Source organism: Ovis canadensis, chromosome 8 (assembly GCF_042477335.2).
Source record: "Ovis canadensis isolate MfBH-ARS-UI-01 breed Bighorn chromosome 8, ARS-UI_OviCan_v2, whole genome shotgun sequence".
Classification (NCBI taxonomy): Eukaryota; Metazoa; Chordata; class Mammalia; order Artiodactyla; family Bovidae; genus Ovis; species Ovis canadensis.
The window spans coordinates 30,486,608-30,505,433 of NC_091252.1; the positions used below are offsets into that span (position 1 = coordinate 30,486,608).

The 18,826-nt window shown below is 43.7% G+C and overlaps 1 protein-coding gene and 1 non-coding gene across 2 annotated transcripts in view; both read right to left on the reverse strand.

Moving 5' to 3' along the window:
* Nucleotides 1-8,223: 8,223 nt before the first annotated feature.
* LOC138445447 (U6atac minor spliceosomal RNA) lies at nt 8,224-8,349 on the reverse strand. The gene has a single exon (XR_011258887.1). It is a non-coding gene; the product is annotated as a U6atac minor spliceosomal RNA (small nuclear RNA).
* Nucleotides 8,350-18,023: 9,674 nt separating this feature from the next.
* SLC35F1 (solute carrier family 35 member F1) overlaps nt 18,024-18,826 on the reverse strand; it is a 426,225-nt gene continuing 425,422 nt past the window's right edge. The window contains exon 8 of the mRNA XM_069599146.1: nt 18,024-18,112. Within this exon, the coding sequence (XP_069455247.1) occupies nt 18,074-18,112 (39 nt within the window). The 3' untranslated portion in view covers nt 18,024-18,073. The remainder of the gene's footprint in view (nt 18,113-18,826) is intronic.

The window sequence follows — 18,826 nt, forward strand, 5'->3', positions numbered from 1 at the left end:
TCAGACTTCCTGGAGAACCTGCGCCTCTGGTCCCGCAGGTTCCAGTTGGCGCGCCCCCTGGAGGCAATCGGGCCCGGCTCCTGGTTCCTGTCCCTTCTGCCTCCCACCTCTCACCTCATAGGCTCCTCTCTCACCGCCTTGGTTCAGGCCTTTGTCATTTCCCCCCGGGATGATCTCAGAGGCTGCAAATGGTCCTCCTCCTCCCTCTCTCACCCCTGCTCCTCACCGCTGCCAGGACGTTCCTTCAGGCTATTCCTCTGCTGACAGGCCTTTCATGGCTTTTTATAACTTTCAGGATAAGGAGCCAACTCCTGAACATGCCCAGAAAATAAAACGTAAAAGATCTTTTCTTGCTCTGGCTCCTGTATTCCTAGGGGGCACCATCCCTTGCACCTTCTTTCCTCCGTCGCCCCCTGCAGCCCCCTCATCAAATTCCCTCCCGTTTTCAGCCCCTCCTCCCTCCCTACACCGCCCAACAAACATTTCACTTAGGCTTTAGCATCAGCGCCTTGGGAAACCTGCCCCAAGTGTCACCGCTTTGCACACGGGTCCCTCCCCCGTGCCCTGCTCCAACACAACACGTCACTGGGTTTTGTGTTGCTCCTGTATCTGCTACTCTGCTGGACTAAGAAGAACTAGGGGGGAGTGTCTTCCTCACCCTTGGATCCCAGAGGACGCACAAGGCCTGGCACAGAGCAGGGATGGAATATACGTTTGGACGCTTGCTGACCCGGGATCTCTCCTGTCCTGCTCCTCAGTCGACTCCTTGATCTTGGACTCTGCTCCCCTGATCTTTAGTCCACGCACTTGGTGCTTCACTCCAGAGCTCTCACTTCCAAATAGAAAGAGAAGACCTAAAACTCCTCCTCACGTCACTTTCCTTTCCCCTCGCTTCAGTCCCAGGCAACACTCTACTTTTCAGACATTTCTTGCCTGTTGTCTGTTTAGGAGACTTTGCCAATATCTTACCTTTGTATCTCCAGGGCTGCCTCATAGAAGATGTTTGATCAGAAGGTAAAATAGGGACTTCCCTGGTGGTCCAGTGGTTAAGACTCTGTGCTTGGAAGGCAGCAGGCACAGGTTTGGTCCCTGGTTGGGGATCTAAGATCCCACATGCTGCACATCCAAAAAATACAAATTAAAAGAAAGAAGACAAAACACATCTTCACACCCAGATGAAGTGTCTGAAGCCAGGGAGGTTAGTGACTCACCATCACACAACTGCTATTTGATGCAACTGGTATGAATCCATATTCTCTGACTTCCATCCCCTGCTCTGTCCCCTGGAGCACCTGTGATGTCAACGTATGTGATACATTTCATTATATTCGTATTAACCTCTCAGAGAAGATGTGAAAATTTTTATGGTGGACATGAGCTGGATTTATATGAGCATCAGCCTCTTCTTCCCCCTTTCTTTCTTCTCATTGGTCTGAAATTCCATCTTCCTTTTCAATTTGATGTTGTTTAGTCACTAAGTTGTGTCTGACTCTTTGCAACACCACGGACTGTAGCACACCAGGCTTCCCTGTTCTTCACTATCTCCCGGAGTTTGCTCATATTCATGTTCACTGTGTCAGTGATGCCATCCAACCAGCTCATCCTCTGTCATCCCCTTCTCCCCCTGCCTTCAATCTTTCCCAGCATCAGAGTCTTTTCAAATGAGTAAGCTCTTCCCATCAGACAACCAAAGTATTGGAGCTTCAGCTTCAGGATCACTCTTTTCAATGAATATTCAGGCCTGATTTCTTTTAGGATGGACCAGTTTGATCTCCTTGCAGTCCAAGGGCGTCTCAAGAGTCTTCTCCAACACCGCAGTTCAAAGGCATCAATTCTTTGGCATTCAGCCTTCTTTATGGTCCAACTCTCATATCTATACATGACTATTGGAAAAACTGTAGCTTTGACTATACAGACCTTTGTTGTCAAAATGTCTCTGCTTTTTAATGTGCTATGTAGGTTTGTCATACCTTTACTTTGAAGGAACAAGCTTCTTTTAATTTCATGGCTGCAGTCACCATCTGCAATGATTTTGGAGCCCCCCAAAATAAAATATGTCACTGATTGCACCTTTTGCCCTTCTATTTGCCATGAAGTGATGGGACCAGATGCTATGATCTTAGTTTTTTGAATGTTAAGTTTTAAGTGATATTTTTCACTCTCCTCTTTCAATACTTTCCCAGAAAATTAGCATATATATTCAAATGTGTTTGCTTTAGTGCTACAGTTCAGTCACTCAGTCGTGTCCAACTCTTTGTGACCCCATGAATCCCAGCACGCCAGGCCTCCCTGTCCATCACCAACTCCCAGAGTTCACTCAAACTCACATCCATCAAGTCAGTGATGCCATCCAGCCATCTCATCCTGGGTCGTCCCCTTCTCCTCCTGCCCCCAATCCCTCCCAGCATCAGAGTCTTTCCCAATGAGTCAACTCTTCGCATGGGCCATTTAGTGCTACACTAGTTGGTAAAGTCTCTATTTTAATTCAGTTTGTAGAATGCTTCTGTATTAGTCAGGATAGGCTGAAGTGCTACAAAAACACACGCAACAGGTAACAAATCAAACACAATCAAAGCGCATTTTTCATTCATTTAAAGTCCATGGTAGATGCTCCAGAGCAATCAGTGACAGTCAGGTTGCTTCCTCTCCTGGTGATTATTCTCGAGGACATTTGGCTCTGACATCTTCAAATTATTGCTTCCAAGTTTATGATATCCCTTCATTTAAGAAACTAGAAGGAAGGAAAAACATGAGATGTGCAAGAGGTTTTATGGTCTAGGTCAAGACATAAGGTGATGAATTTGACCTGACTTTCCCTGAGCTATTATTAGTTTTAAAGCAGAAAGTTCCATATCTAGGGAAACTCCTCAGTTCTGGGACAATCAGGATAGCTGGTCACCCTCCATGGAAGTGGCACACTAACCTCTATTTCAGTTTCATTGGTTAGAGCTCATCTAATGATCAACCACCAGGCTGTGGGGGATTCTGGAAATGTCATCCTCCCAGGTCCCCAGGAAGCAGTCTCACAAATATTTCTGCATAGATGGTTTGTGAGTGTTCCTTATAATTATAAACACTGAAACAAGGAGCCTAAAAACTAGCTTGTAAGAAGAGATAGACACAGAGGGGTGGGAAAAGGACCTAAAATCTAGACCTGGAGGGAATGGGTGAATAAAGCTTTTGTTGGTGATTACTCAACACATGGGGACCAGTCCCTGCACGTCCTACCTTGCCCTTAGTCAGGGTTTAGCGTGCGGGTTTAAGTGTACAGATTAAGATGAAATACAAACTTGTTTCAAAGTCTTGCCTCTTTTCACCCACTTGCAGGCTGTCAAGCACTCATCTGTGGTAGCAAAACTGGACTTTGTTTACATGCAGCTTTCTGAAATATGTTTACTATTTCTGTTCTTGGAGAGCCTTGCTTGACCACTGTTTCCTAGCAGACACGATTGGGCCCATTGGTATTTAAATCCATCCTCTCTTAATCATAGCATCCTTTATTGTAAGCTTTCTAGTGCCAGCAATCTTGCTAAATGTTTTACTTACATTATTTCATTTTGTCCTCACAACAACACTAAAGGTACTTTAATGTTTCCTCTATTACAGATTAAAAAAACAGTGAAGCTGATAAACATTAAGTGACCGAAGAATCACTACACAGATCTATGCTGCCCAATTAGAACCTAATGGCAGTTCTGCCTCACTCCAAGGCCTGTTTGCATATACTGTATTAGAGAGATTCCTAAGAGAGAATTACATTATTAATTTGGGGATAAGCTAAAATCTGCCCCTAGGATATTGTATTTCTCTAGGATGGGATGCAAGAATAGATAAGAAATGCAGATAAGTTCTGTTACAATATATTGTCTTATTTCTAGAAAAACACTCACTCATATTGTGAAAATGTGTGTGTGTGTGTGTGTGTATGGTCAAGGCCAGAATCAATTTGCAAATATTTATCATAAATATTATTTATGCATTCAGGCATATATGTATATGTATATATATATATATATATATATATATATATATATATATATATGCTTCCCAGATGGGCGCTAGTGGTAAAGAACCTGCCCACCCATGAAAGAGCTGTAAGAGATGTGGGTTCAGTCCCACATCTGAACCTCTGAACCTCTTCCAGGGGGTCAGGAAGAGGGCATGGCAACCCACTTCATATTCTTGCCTGGAGAATCCCATGGATGTCCATAGGGTTCGCAAAAAGTCAGATACGACTGAAGCGACTTAGCACGCATGCACGAATATATACATATATGACACTGAGGTGTGATATCCCGATCCCTCCACCCCTTTCCAGAACCCAGATAGTAGGACCCCAGCTTCTAGAAATGTTGGTAGCTGACAGTCCTTCACCCAGCTCCTCTTTGGGACTTTCCTCAACTAGACAGAGACGCTTGCCCAGGTCTTGCCACCTTCCTGAGGGTAGCCCACACCCAATATGACTGGTTGATTTAGTCATATCGTACAAATGCCCCGTCTCCTTCCCTCAATTTAGGACAATTCTGAAGGCCATCTGTGATGGCTAATTTTGAGTTAACTTGACGGGCCAAACGATGCCCAGAGACCTGGTTAAACATTATTTTTGGGTCTGCCCGTGGGTGTTTCCGGAAAAGATTAGCATTTGAATTGTTGGACTGAATAAAACAGATGGCCCACCCCAATGTGGGTGGGCATCATTCAATCTGTTGAAGATCTGAATAGAACAAAAAGGCAGAGTAAGGGAGAATTTGCAATACATATATATGTGTGTAATTGGTTCTTTCTCTCTGGAGATTTTATATATATATATTATATATATATTAATATGTTTTTCCTCTCTGGAGAACCCTGACTTACACATCACCCAGGCTCCAGATCTCCATGTAGGATGGGCTGAGGCCTTTGTTTCTATTGCATTGAAGACCAGTTTCTGCCTCTGACCAACTGTACTGCCTCCATGCCTCGTCAGGCAATGACTCCTGGAGCAATCCTTCCCAAAGAAACTTTCCTATGTGCCAATCTCTATATTAGAGTTGGCATCTTGGGAAATCTCATCTGCATTTTATGCCGTGTGCAGTCTCCATAGTCTGTGTATCTTTATGATAAAGACCTAGAACACAGATCCCTTCACACACCCCCACACACAAAAGTGTTCCTTGAATAAGCATAGATTATTCACAAATAAATTATTTGCTGCTCACCACTCCCTCTCCATGGAACTGTGCAGAGAGGGGTGATTCTGGGTCTGGAGTGTGTCTCTGTGAGAGTGTGCAGATCTGCATAGAAGTGTTTATTTTGAATTTTCTTTTTTTTTTTTTGTATTAATTCTATCTCTTCCCTCCTTCCCCCTCTAACATTTATTATTAGGCTGTGAATTTACAACCAGGAGTAGAGTCAGGGACAAGATCAAAAAAGGCCAGCAAACCCATGGCTAGGTAAGAATATGGAGGTAGCTTTAGCGGAGAGAGAGCATAGTAGATTTCACCTTCTGAATAGTTCCTGATTTCCTCTACGTCCCGCCTTCCTCCTCATTTTCTCCTGCTTGCTTTATTCCCCCAGTCTCACTTAGATCCCTATAACACATCCCTGGCTTCTTTCCTGTCTGCCGTCTTTCCTCTTCCTTCAAATCTGCTGTTTCGGTCTAACCTGCTGTCCCTCTTGTTTCAGTCTCTGAGTGACTCTGGCGCAGAGCGATGGCTGTGCTCCGGGGTTTATGCTCTTTTCAGTAGGGTGAGGTTCGGATTAGGTTGCCTCTGACAGGCTCCTTTGTTCCCTGGGGTGACCATGGGGTTAGTTCTTGCCAATGGAATGCTGGTAAACATGGTGCCAGTCACCGCTGGGCCATGGATTAAAAAAAAATTTATCTGTATTACCATGAATAATAAGCTCTCTGTAAAATTCAAACCTTTCCTTTTACATTTATTTATTTTTGGCCTGCCCCCATAGCATATTGGAGAAGGCAATGGCACCCCACTCCAGTACTCTTGCCTGGGAAATCCCGTGGATGGAGGAGCCTGGTGGGCTGCAGTCCATGAGGTCGCTAAGAGTCGGACATGACTGAGCGACTTCAATTTTACTTTTCACTTTCACTTTCATGCATTGGAGAAGGAAATGGCAAGCCACTCCAATGTTCTTGCCTGGAGAATCCCAGGGACGTTGGAGCCTGGTGGGCTGCCGTCTATGGGGTCGCACAGAGTCGAACATGACTGAAGTGACTTAGCAGCAGCAGCAGCGTAGCATATAGGATTAGTTCTCCAACCAGGAATTGAACCCAGGCCCCCTGCACTGGAAACACGGATTCTTAACCACTGGACCTCCAGGGAAGTCCCTGGGCCATGGATTTTAAGAAAAAAATGTGGTTTACCATCCTCTCTTCTCATCTCTTCTGGCTGGAAACAGACAAGACCCTAGGAAGCCACCAGATGGAAGGAATTGAGTTCCTGAAATACCACGTGGAACACAGCTGCCCACTGACCAGATTCTTCTGCTTCAAACTATCACATCGGCAAGAAATCATTTTCTGTTGAGTTTGAGCCAAAATGCATATTGACATCTGCCTGGTGCAGTAGCAAGCCCACCCAAACTAATAGACTGCTGCTTGCTCTTGTGATGTATTTAACCTCTAGCATGGCTGACAAACTCCCGTGGATGTAGCTCTTTCAGTCTCGTCACTGTAGGTAAAGCCTCAGGCTCTGGAGCTGGTCTACGTTATTCATGTTTTAGCTTGCAAACCAGCTTTGTGACTTTGTGTCTGCATCTCCTCCAGAAGAAGAAGAAAATTTTGTTAAGAAGTCCGAAAAGTCTGGGAGTTTACCCTACTTACCACCCAGCTTGTCTCTTTTCCAAGGATGCTGGCAGAAACACAAGACACTCAGGTCAGAGGAAGAGGGCTCTATCATTCCCAGCACAGCAGGTGACATGAACTTCATGTTTGAATTGGTTCCCCTTATCCTCCAAGATCCCCAGGGTGAGGCGATGATGCAAAGCCAGGTAGATGCTGCACATGCGGTGCACTGGCATCACAGCTGGAAACCCTGAGCTGAAGAATCCGAACTCTTGAAATGGCTGTGAGCAAACCCACCAAAAATTTGGTCTGGCAGGGGACATTATCCTTTATGATAATAGAAAAATATAATAAACAAACCTGCCTCTGCCCTGGAGGAAAAATAATCTCTATCTTCCCAGGGAGCCATGTCTCCCAACAATATCACCTCCTCTTTGGATTGTTACAAGGACCAAATCAGTTAGCACCTAGAACTGTTTACAGTCATGCCTAGTACATAATAAACCTCCAGTAACTGAACTGCTTACAATCATGCCTGGTACATAATAAACCTCCAGTAACTGAACTGATGCCTTTCTAGTCCACCTGCTTCTTTTTTTCTTTTTATTTTTTATTGAGGTAACATTGGTTTATAACAGTATATAAGACATTCTATTTCTACTTCTGTGTACATTACAGCTTTAGTTCAGTTCAGTTCAGTCACTCAGCCATGTCCGACTCTTTGTGACCCCACGGACTGCAGCACGCCAGGCCTCCATGTCTATCACCAACTCCTAGAATTTACTCAAACTCATGTCCATTGAGTTGGTGATGCCATCCAACCATCTCATCCTCTGTCATCTCCTTTTCCACCTGCCTTCAATCTTTCCCAGCATCAGGATCTTTTCAAATGAATCAGTTCTTCGCATCAGGTGGCCAAAGTTTTGGAGTTTCAGCTTCAACATTAGTCCTTCCAATGAATATTCAGGACTGATTTCCTTTAGGATGGACTGGTTGGATCTCCTTGCAGTCCAAGAGACTCTCAAGAGTCTTCTCCAAAAGCACAGTTCAAAAGCATCAATTCTTCAGAGCTCAGCTTTCTTTATAGTCCAACTCTCACATCCATACATGACTACTGGAAAAACGATAGCTCTGACTAGACAGACCTTTGCTGGCAAAGTAATGTCTCTGCTTTTAAAATGCTGTTTAGGTTGGTCATAGCTTTTCTTCCAAGGAGCAAGTGTCTTTTAATTTTATGGCTTCAGTCACCATCTGCAGTCATTTTGGGGCCCCCTAAAATAAACTATGTCACTGTTTCCACTGTTTCCCCATCTGTTCGCCATGAAGAGATGGGACCAGTTTGCTTACCACCAAAATCTTAGTTTCCACGTGTCACCATACACTGGAACCCCTCTGATAACCACTAACCTGTTCTCTGCATGTATGTTTCTATTTTCATTTTAAAACAATGGTTAGATGTCACAAAATAGGTGGCGATGCTTGGACCATACGCAAGTTGTCGGGTCCAAGGGCTTCTTCCATCCTTGTCGATGCGAGTGCTAACCTTCTTGCCTTTCATATGACACTCCACCTACTTCTTCACATGAGCCGTTCTGAGCTGCTTTCATTCACTCAAATGTGCCACAATTTTGCTTTTTTTTTTTTTTTAACCTGTGGGCTTTCAAGCTGACTCCTGCATCTGGAACATTCAACCACACGCCCACCCCATTCCTGCTTCTCCCTCACTTTCACCCCACCCCCAGGAGCTTAGGTGCCCCTGCTCTGGCTCACACCCTCCGCTCCCTCTCCTTTCCTCTCAGAACGCTTAGCAACCCTCAGTGTTGATGTTGTTTACATTTCTTAAACTCCCCAGGAATGTAAACTCTGGGAGGCTAAAGAAAACATGAAGCAACAGAAAGGGCTCTGGCTAGCTTAAAGAGAAGGGAGAATTTATTGGATGGTTTCTGGGTTATCTCCTGGGATCTGAGCTAGAATTGAACAACCAAGAATATGGGAAGGGAAGGGCCCGATGAGCTCTGATGACCTCAGCAGGAAGTGTCCGCAGACCCACTTACTTGACTCAGCTTGACTGAGCCCCAGGATTTAGGTGTACCTTTTCCAAATTTCAAAGGTTAGAAAGAGGACCTGAGTTCAGCTTGGGTAAGGTGATCACCCTTGATAAGTCAGCTATGGCCAGTGGGTGGAGTTATGTAATACAGACGTGGTCATGGAGAACCATTCCCAATGTAGGGATGTCAAACTGGGCCACCACCCCTAAGGATCATCTACCACTGGGAATATGCCCAACACGCCCTTTATTCCTGATGCCAGGCTTGCTGCCTCCAACTTCTTCCCCCGTTGCAGTGGGACTATTATAATATTATCGTCTCTTGGCTTCAAACCCACTGGTACTCTGTTTAGCAACACTGGGGCAGGGTCTCTATGAACCACATTTCTGCCCTGCTAAGTGGATCCCTGCCAGGCTCTGGCGACAGGGGCCCTAGGAAAAGCCTGTAAGACTGGAGGTGGGAGAAGAGCAGCTTCTTGTTTTTATTGATGTGATTTGCCCACCTCGCCTCTTTACCTGGCTGTGCCAGCTCATTCCTGCAGCAGCATTTGAATTCAGCTTGCAGTCTTTTCAATACTCACAGAATTACTTTCATCACGTCCACTGATACGAGCACCAGCCAAGCAACGCCACCTTAGAAGGTGGGGTCCCAGTCACACGGGTCTTCTCTGAGCACAGAGACACTGACAGACACTAGCTGAGCAGCACTCTTCCTCAGTGTTTGGGGGTCCAAATACCACAGTGCCCCCCCAAAGCTCAGAGACGCCAGTACCAGATGAGTGGCACTCTCTCTTCAAGGGTCTGAGATTCAGCTTCAAGGGGCTTCTCTTGCCTCTTGGCAACTTCTTATCCCTGTATCCCCAGCCCCTAGGGGTAGCAGCTGCCTTCTATAGTTCCCACTCCTGTGATAATGTACTGGTCTCTTCTTGCCTTTTCATTTATCTAGCTAATAACTCTTTACGTTAAATTCTATTAAAATAACTGATAAACATATAAGAAACAAATCGCCAGTCTAGGTTTGATGCAGGATACAGGATGCTTGGGGCTGATGCACTGGGATAACCCAGAGGGATGGTATGGGGAGGGAGGTGGGAGGGGGGTTCAGGATTGGGAACACGTGTGCATCCATGGAGGATTCATGTTGATGTGTGGCAAAACCAATACAATATTGTAATTAGCCTCCAATTAAAATAAATAAATTTAAATTTAAAAAATTAAATAAAATAAATTACTACAGAAAAAAATCACAGAATTAAAACAATTAATAAATCTAATTGAAGGGTGTATAAAAAATAAAATAACTGATATAATTTGTTTTCTGTCTGGAACTTGACTGTAGATATGTGGGATGATTTTCCTAAAATAGAAATCTGACCAGATTTCCATTTTGCTTAAAATGTTTCAGTGATTAAACCAATCCTTGTGCTATTCATAACAGCCAAAAGATGGAGACAACCCAAATGTCCACTGGCAGACAAACTGTGCAAACGAAATGTGGTATATCCATCCATCCTGGGATGTTGTTCAGCCTTAAAAAGGAATGAAATTCTGATACAAGCTGCACCTTGGATAAACTTGGAAAACATTATGCACATGAAATAGTCCAGACACATAAGGACCCATATTGTATGGTTTCACTTATGTGAGATACTTACAGTAGGGAAATTCATAGAAATTAAGTAAAATGGAAATTATGAGGGGCTGGGAGGCTAGGGGGCTGGGGGAAAGGGGAGTTATTCTTTATCAGGCACAACGTTTCTGTTTGGGATGGTGGAAAAATCATCAATTTTGGAATCAATTCTGAAAATTGAGAGTGGTGATGGCTGCCCAACATTGTGAATGTACATCACGTCAAGGAACTGTGCACTTAAAATGGTTAAAATAGCAAATCTTAAGTATATTTTGCTACAAAGAACAAATTACCAAAAGCAAAAGCCAAATAATGCTTTAGGGGCTCTCACTGATGAAACTGGCTCAGTGAGGGGAAAGACGTGGAGGTGTACTTTGGACTTTTCCTGAACAACCTTGGGCTGTGGAACTGCCCCGGCTTATGCATCTGCCGTCGTGTAACCGGCGGGGCCCCCTCGTCCATCCTGGGAGCACCTGTCATAGTGAGATGCGATCTCCTGCTGCCCTGCGCAGCGTTCTCGGCAGGCCTGCTTTCCTCTCTCCATCTGAGCAGCGCTTTCAGAGTCCCTTAAGATGGTCTGTGTGTGAGGGCTTCCCACCGGGCTGTGTATTTACTGCAGTTGTTTCTCTTTTGGCCTCAACTGGACTTGGACATGGACGTTCTTATAACTCACTTTTTTTTTAGCCTTTGAAGTATTCGTGTCATTTTTTCTTTACTGTTTTTTTAATGATAAAACATTTATAGGAGACTTGGAAAATACAGAACACTGTCACATGTAGTTTCACTGGATATTACAATTATTTTTTAGATAGCTCAATTAAGATTTTTAGTTGGTATTTCAATATCAAACTCTCAGGAATTAATAGAATGAATATACAGAGAAGTAGAAGGAAATAGCAGATCCAAAAAGCACTAGGAATACCTTTAGATTATGAAAGTTTTGCACTTTGTTTTATGTCCCTGGAAATGTTCCAGTGTCTCCTAGTTTACAGTCTATGAGAACTTGAATAGAATTTGTATCCTACTGTTAGGTGAAAATTGTATATATCTGAATTATGTTGAACTGGATCAATTCAATTTTTGATTCAAGATGACCATCTATTTAGCGTTTCTCTTTTTGTCATGGTGTTGAAACCCTGTTAGTACTTTCAGAAAACTCCTCACTGTTCTATGAAGAAGCAGGAGACACAAGAACAATGTAAGCAAAGTATCTCTGACATAGTGTTTTGTTTGCCTTATAAGAGTTCATCTTAACATAGAAGTTTGGGCTCATAAACATTCTCAACTGACGGGAGGCAGTGGGGTGATAATAGATAAGTTTCAGGTCCAGAAGATTTTCCCCACCATTATCAATTCTCTTCTTAATGTCCTATTTCAGCGAAGGAAGTTTCAGGGGTACTAATAAGATTTCCTTTCTCTCTTTCTCTGTCAAGGAATGAGTACAATTTAGATATTCTGCCTAAAAGTAAAATAATATCAACAAATGTGAAATTGGCCTGATAATTTCATTTCCTTGCCAAAGCATATCAAGATCTGTGAGCTAGCAGTCAGAGTCTGTGAATCTAGCTAATCTAATCTTCCTTGAAGCTCTTTCTAATCTCTATTTCCCCAGCTCCTTGAAGGCCCATTTCCCCAGTTAAATTCAATATTAGGTTAATTGAATTGGCTGTGTAATATTCAACGGACATTATCCCCATAAAATTTATTTATAAGTTTTATTGCCTAAATAGTGACAGAGTGAGATAATAGATTTTTAAAATGACTACTATAGTTAACATTCCCTAAAGAAGAAAATGTGTTTCTGACATTTAGATTTATTAAGGAAAGGAAAATAGAGTCACAAGAGAGAAAAAGAAGAGAGAGAGGGAGAGAAAAGCAAGAACATTTAACTTTTAAAGTGAGGATTGGATTTTGGACAACCTCTGGGGACACTAAACAGTGGCCACAGGCCTGGAAAAGGTCAGTTTTCATTTCAATCCCAAGGAAAGGCAATGTCAAAGAATGTTCAAACTATCACATAATTGCACTCATCTCACATGCTAGCAATGTAATGCTCAAAATTCTCCAAGCCAGGTTTCAACAGTACATGAATAAGAACTTCCAGTTATTCAAGCTGGATTTAGAAAAGGCAGAGGAACCAGAGATCAAATTGCCAACATCTGCTGGATCATCGAAAAAGCAAGAGAGTTCCAGAAAAACATCTATTTCTGCTTTATTAACTACACTAAAGCCTTTGACTGTGTGGATCACCTCAAACTGTGGAAAATTCTTAAAGACATGGGAACCAGACCACCTTACCTGCCTCCTGAGAAGTCTACATGCAGGTCAGGAAGTAACAGTTAGAACTGGACATGGAACAACAGACTAATTCCAAACTGGGAAAGGAGTGCATCAAGGCTGTATATTTTCACCCCACTTATTTAACTTATAAGCAGAGTACATCATGCCAAATGCCAGGCTTGATGAAGCTCAAGCTGGAATCAAGATTGCTGGGAGAAATATCAATAACCTCAGATATGCAGGTGACACCACCCTCATGGCAGAATAAAGAGCCTCCTGATGAAAGTGAAAGCAGAGAATGAAAAAGTTGGCTTAAAGCTCAACATTCAGAAAACTAAGTTCATGGCATCTGGTCCCATCACTTCATGGCAAATAGATGGGGAAACAATGGAAACAGTGAGAGACTTTATTTTCTTAGGCTCCAAAATCACTGCAGATGGTGACTTCAGCCATGAAATGAAAAGATGCTTGCTCCCTGGAAAAAAAGCTATGACCAACCTAGACGGCATATTAAAAAGTAGAGACATCACTTTGCTGACAAAGGTCTGTCTTGTCAAAGCTATGGTTTTTCCAGTAATCATATACGGATGTGAGAGTTGGACCATAAAGTAAGCTGAGTGCTGAAGAATTGATGCTTTTGAACTGTGGTGTTGGAGAAGACTCTCAAGAGTCCCTTGGACTGCAAGGAGATCAAACTGGTCCATCCTAAAGGAAATCAGTCCTGAATATTCACGGAAGGACTGACGCTGAAGCTGAAACTCCAATACTTTGGCCACCTAATGTGAAAAACTGCCTCATTGGAAAACATCCTGATGCTAGGAAAGATTGAAGGGAGAAGGAAAAGGGGATGACAGAGGATGACATGGCTGGATGGCATCATGGACTCAATGGGCAAGAATGTGAGTAAGCTCTGGGAGTTGGTGATGGACAGATAAGCCTGGCATGCTGCGGTCCATGGGGTCACAAAGAGTCGGACACAACTGAGTGACTGAACTGAGCTGACTGGGAACACTATTTCCCAGATCTTTTTGGCATGCTGCTTCAAGGCAGTGTGTTGCCAGTGACACAGAAAAGGGAAGAAGTGCATTTTCAATATCATATCTGAGGCCATTGTCCAGACTCCACTTACCTTGTGTTACTCTTGCAGTGGGTATCTCACAGCAGGCAGCCAGTGGGAGTCGTGGCTCTAGGGGAGGAGCTGGTGCATTCTTCTCAGTCCTGGAACACACGGGCAGACACCCTGGGACAGGTCAGGTGTGGGAGGGGCTGTGTGACTCCCACAGTAGGCCAGTAGCAGTGCCTGGTGGCCGTGCACTGCAGCTCATCCGTTCACTGGCTGTAAGAGCTCTGACAAGTCATGGGGTCTTTCGGTGTCTCTTTTTCCCTCTCTGTACAGTAGAGATGAAAATTACCTGCCTTTTATCTTTCGGAACTGTGATTTTCTCCAGGCATATGCCCTGGAGTGGGATCGCTGGGTCATATGGTAGTTGTATTTTTAATTTTGTAAGGAACCTCCATACTGTTCTCCACAGTGGCTGTATCAATTTACATTTCCACCACCATGCACCCCAATGTTCATTGTAGTGGTATTTATAACAACCAGGACACAGAAGCAACCTAAGCGTCCATCAACAGTGGAATGGATAAAGATGTGATACATAGATATGGTGAAATGTAACTCGGCCACAAAAAAGGAATGAGATTGTGTCATTTGCAGAGGCATGGATGCACCTAGAAACTGTCATACAAGAGTGAAGTGGGTCAGAAAGAGAAAAACAAATATCATGTGTTAATGCAGATACATGGAATCTAGAAAAACGGTACAGTAAACTTATTTGCAAAGCAGAAATAGAGACGTAGACATAGAGAACAAGCATATGGACACCAAGAGCAGAAGAAGAGGGTGGGATGAATTGGGAGATTGGGACACACACACACACACACACACACACACACACACACATAAACTACTATGTATAAAATAGATGACTAATGAGAACATACTGTATAGCTCAGGGAACTCTAATCAATGCTCTGTGGTGACCTAAATGGGAAGGAAATCCAAAAAAAAGAAGGAATACATGTATCAGAGATTCCCAGGTTGTGCAGTGGTAAAGAAGCCACTTGCAGTGCAGGCGATGTAGGAGACGTGAGTATGATCCCTGGGTCGGGAAGATCTCCTGGAGAAGGGAATTGCAGTCCGCTCCAGTATTCTTGTTGGAGAATCCCATAGGCAGAGGAGCCTGGCAAGACAGTCCATGGGGTCACAAAGAGTTGGACACGGCTAAGGACAGCACCCTCGAACTCAGAGCCTCAGGGGACTGGTGCTGAAGATGGCTACAAATAGGCACAGGAGAAAGGAAAAAAAGAGGGACCATTGGGCCCTTGGATAGAAGGAGGAAAGCACCATTGTCCCCCATCAGAATGGGCCTGGTAGCAGCCATTCTGAAGACTTCCTTTCCATCTCTGTTTTCCATCTCACTGCCCTAAAGGCAATGGAGTGTAATGTGAAAAACGTGGTCAGCGATGGTGTTGCTGGGCAAGAAGAGGCATCATTTTCACCCAGTCTGTGTGGGTGTGGAGATGGCAGAGGGTACCAGAACAGATTTGGGGACCAAAGTGTGTAGGTTTTACTAGCCAAGTTTATCAATGAGTTATCTAACATTTCTTCTGAAAAATGGGGATGAAGATACTATCTTCCTTGTAGGGTTGTTATGAGGATTAAATGAATTAAAAATTGAAAAACATTGAAGATATTGCCTGGAACATAGTAAGTGCCATGTAAACATCTATAACTGAAGAAGTTTATAGCAATTATGAGTGTGTGCGTGCTAAGTCACTTCAGTCGTGTCTGACGCTTTGCATCCCTATGGACCGTAGCCTGCCAAGCTCTTTTGTCCATGGGATTCTCCAGACAATAATACTGGATTGGGTTGCCATGCCCTCCTCCAGGGGATCTTCCTGACCTTGCAACTCTTAACGTCTCCTGCATTGGCAGACTGGTTCTTTATCACTAGGCCACCTGGGAAGCCCATGTGAGTATAATGCTATTACCCACCTGCAACCTTGGTTCTTTGGAGGAAGTTAGGGTGAAGACTCACTAATGCACTCATGTTTCTGATTACCCAGGATGTGGTTTTCAGGTTCTGTAAAGATGGTGAATCATCTTTAAATAAAGATGGATTGTGTGTGATTCACTGGTAAACATTTAAGGTATTTCCGAAACATGGAAACAGAAAGAAAAGGGACAAGGATAGCTCTGTCAAGCGATAATGAACCAGACGGTTATAAAAAACATAGAGGGTTTCAGCAGGCACAAATGGAGAAAACACAGAAGAGGATCAATGTGAGGGAAGGATCAATGAGAGGAAGGATCAATGAGTGGTCATGGCAGCTGGGAGAAGGAGCTGTTCGGCAAAATGGCTTAAACAACTTTTGGGCCCCGCAAGACAGGGCTGCACTCATGAGATGGTGGCATACACAGCAAGGAAGGCTTGCCCCCCTTCCCTTCTCAACTCCGTGCCATGATGCCTTGATATTTTTAGCCTGTAGGGTTGGGATGATGAATGCCCAAGTGGAAATAGTATTGGAAGGAGATTTTTCTTGGCAAAATGGCAGCAAAGGCTGCCAAGTATTTTCTAAGATGTAAACAAATCATCCACCTTCGTTGGGGAAAGATTAGCACGTTATTCCAGAGTCAGTGTAGGATTTTCACCTGCTGGCATTTGCAAGGCGAATTCCCCGCTATCATCATAAGCTTTTACAACCATTAAGCAACCTATTACTCAGAGAAATCATTGGTGTCCCAGGTGCTAGAATCAAATAATTGGGCAGAAATTCGAAAATAAAAATCGCCTACTCAATATGAATGAGTTGGAAGGCTACAGTGGAGGTGGCACTGGTTTGTGGGTCTGAATTTTCTCTTGATTATGCAGCCAACTGCCCCTTGATGCATCTCTGCTTTTACAATTATGAGAGAAAGGTGTGGGATCAAATGATATTTGAGATTCCTTCTTGCTCTGAATCCTACAAGTCTAGGCTACTCTGAGCAGAAAGCAGCTCTGTCTTTATATTTATGATAAAAACCTTCCAGAATTTCTGCACCTCTTCTCCTCCCTTTTGAAATGTCCCTTTCCACCAGGGACACACAATTATTGCCCTGACCGTACTGAAAGGTTGTTGCTGAACCACGAAAGAAGGTGTGATTCTTGGCCTCTGGAGGAGAAGAATTCAATCTGGGGCCAGTGATGAGGCTTAATCACCCAGAGATTTTGTGTAATCAAGTTTTATTAAAGTATAAAATAAATAGAGAAAATTTCTGACATAGACATCAGAAGGGAGCAGAAAGAGTCCCCCCCCCCGCCCCCCCCGACACACACAGAGTTAGTCTTTAGCTGGATGTTATATAGCTACTAGTGGTCTGCTAATTAGAGAAAGTAAATGTCTCAAAACTCAGAGAATGGCACCAGGCCCCTCACCACAACATGCATTTTGAGATAACATTGGCACCTGGCGAGTCATCCCAGGCCATAAAATGATTGATATGAACCTGAGGAAAGGCAGGTTTCCAGGTAAGTAATACAGTTTCATTAACATAGATTAGGAGAACAATGTATGAGTAAAACAAACAGGTTTGTCAAGTCAGTTCTGAGTCTATGGTGGAACGAACTTGAAGGACATTTCAGTTCAGTTCAGTCACTCAGTCGTGGCCGACTCTTTGTGACCCCATAAACCACAGCATGCTAAGCCTCCCTGTCCATCACCAACTCCTGGAGTTTACCCAAACTCATGTCCATTGAGTCGGTGATGCCATCCAACCATCTCATCCTCTGTCGTCCCCTTCTCCTCCTGCCTTCAATCTTTCCCAGCATCAGGATCTTTTCAAATGAGTCAACTCTTTGCATCAGGGGGCCAAAGTATCGGAGTTTCAGTTTCAACATCAGTCCTTCCAATGAACACTCAGGACTGATCTCCTTTAGGATGGACTGGGTGGATCTCCTTGCAGTCCAAGGGACTCTCAAGAGTTTTCTCCAACACTGCAGTTCAAAAGCATCAATTCTTTGACACTCAGCTTTTATAGTCCAACTCTCACATCCATACATGACTACTGGAAAAACCATACCCTTGACTAGATGGACCTTTGTTGGCAAAGTAATGTCTCCACTTTTAATATGCTGTATAAGATCTGGAAGATCCCCTGGAGAAGGGATAGGCTACCCACGCCAGTATTCTTGGGCTTCCCTTGTGGCTCAGCTGGTAATGAATCCGCCTGCAATGTCAGAGACCTGGGTTCGATCCCTGGGTTGGGAAGATCTCCTGGAGAAGGGAATGGCTACCTACTCCAGTATTCTGGCCTGAAGAAAGACAGAATCTAGGGTAAAACATAGTTCATTAACATAGCTTAAGACAAACATTTCCACGAGAAAAACACGTTGGTTAGCTCAAGGTTTGAGAAAAGTTAAGTTCAGGTGGAACCAGGTGTCATTATGACAACACAGAACTTTAAGAGAAACCTCTTTTTAAATTTGTATAGAGAAGGGGAAAAATATAACACTAGTAGTTTCTTTCCTCCTGCTGCTTAAGAGAGAGATAAAAATGTCTGACACTTGCAGCCTATTTCCTCCATTTGGAGACCCCTGGCCTTCCTGCCTCTTACCCTCTCAATACCTTGCTGCTTTCCATGATGGTGTGTAGACTCTTCCTCTCACCAGACCTCACAAGCTTGCCATGCTCTGGAATGTACCCTGTTTGACATACTATCTCCATTTCTCTTAACTTTTGCTCAGCCCCAACTCACCTGTCTTGCAGTTCCCTTCCCTGGAGTCATACTCTTGGCTAGATAGCTTTAAAAAAAATTACGTGTGCAGAAAATATTTCTCTTTTAGCAGAAGATATCTGACTTTCAGTATGGGCTTAACCCAAAGGAATGGTAGGGATTTCAGTGGCCACAGATGATGGGGGAATAGCTTACTCCCAGAAACTTCAGGAATCCCAAAATCACACTCATAACCATTTGCCAAAGTGTGAAGTCTCCTTGTATCTTCAGGGAATTCTACTGAAGAACCATATATCAATCACAGATATT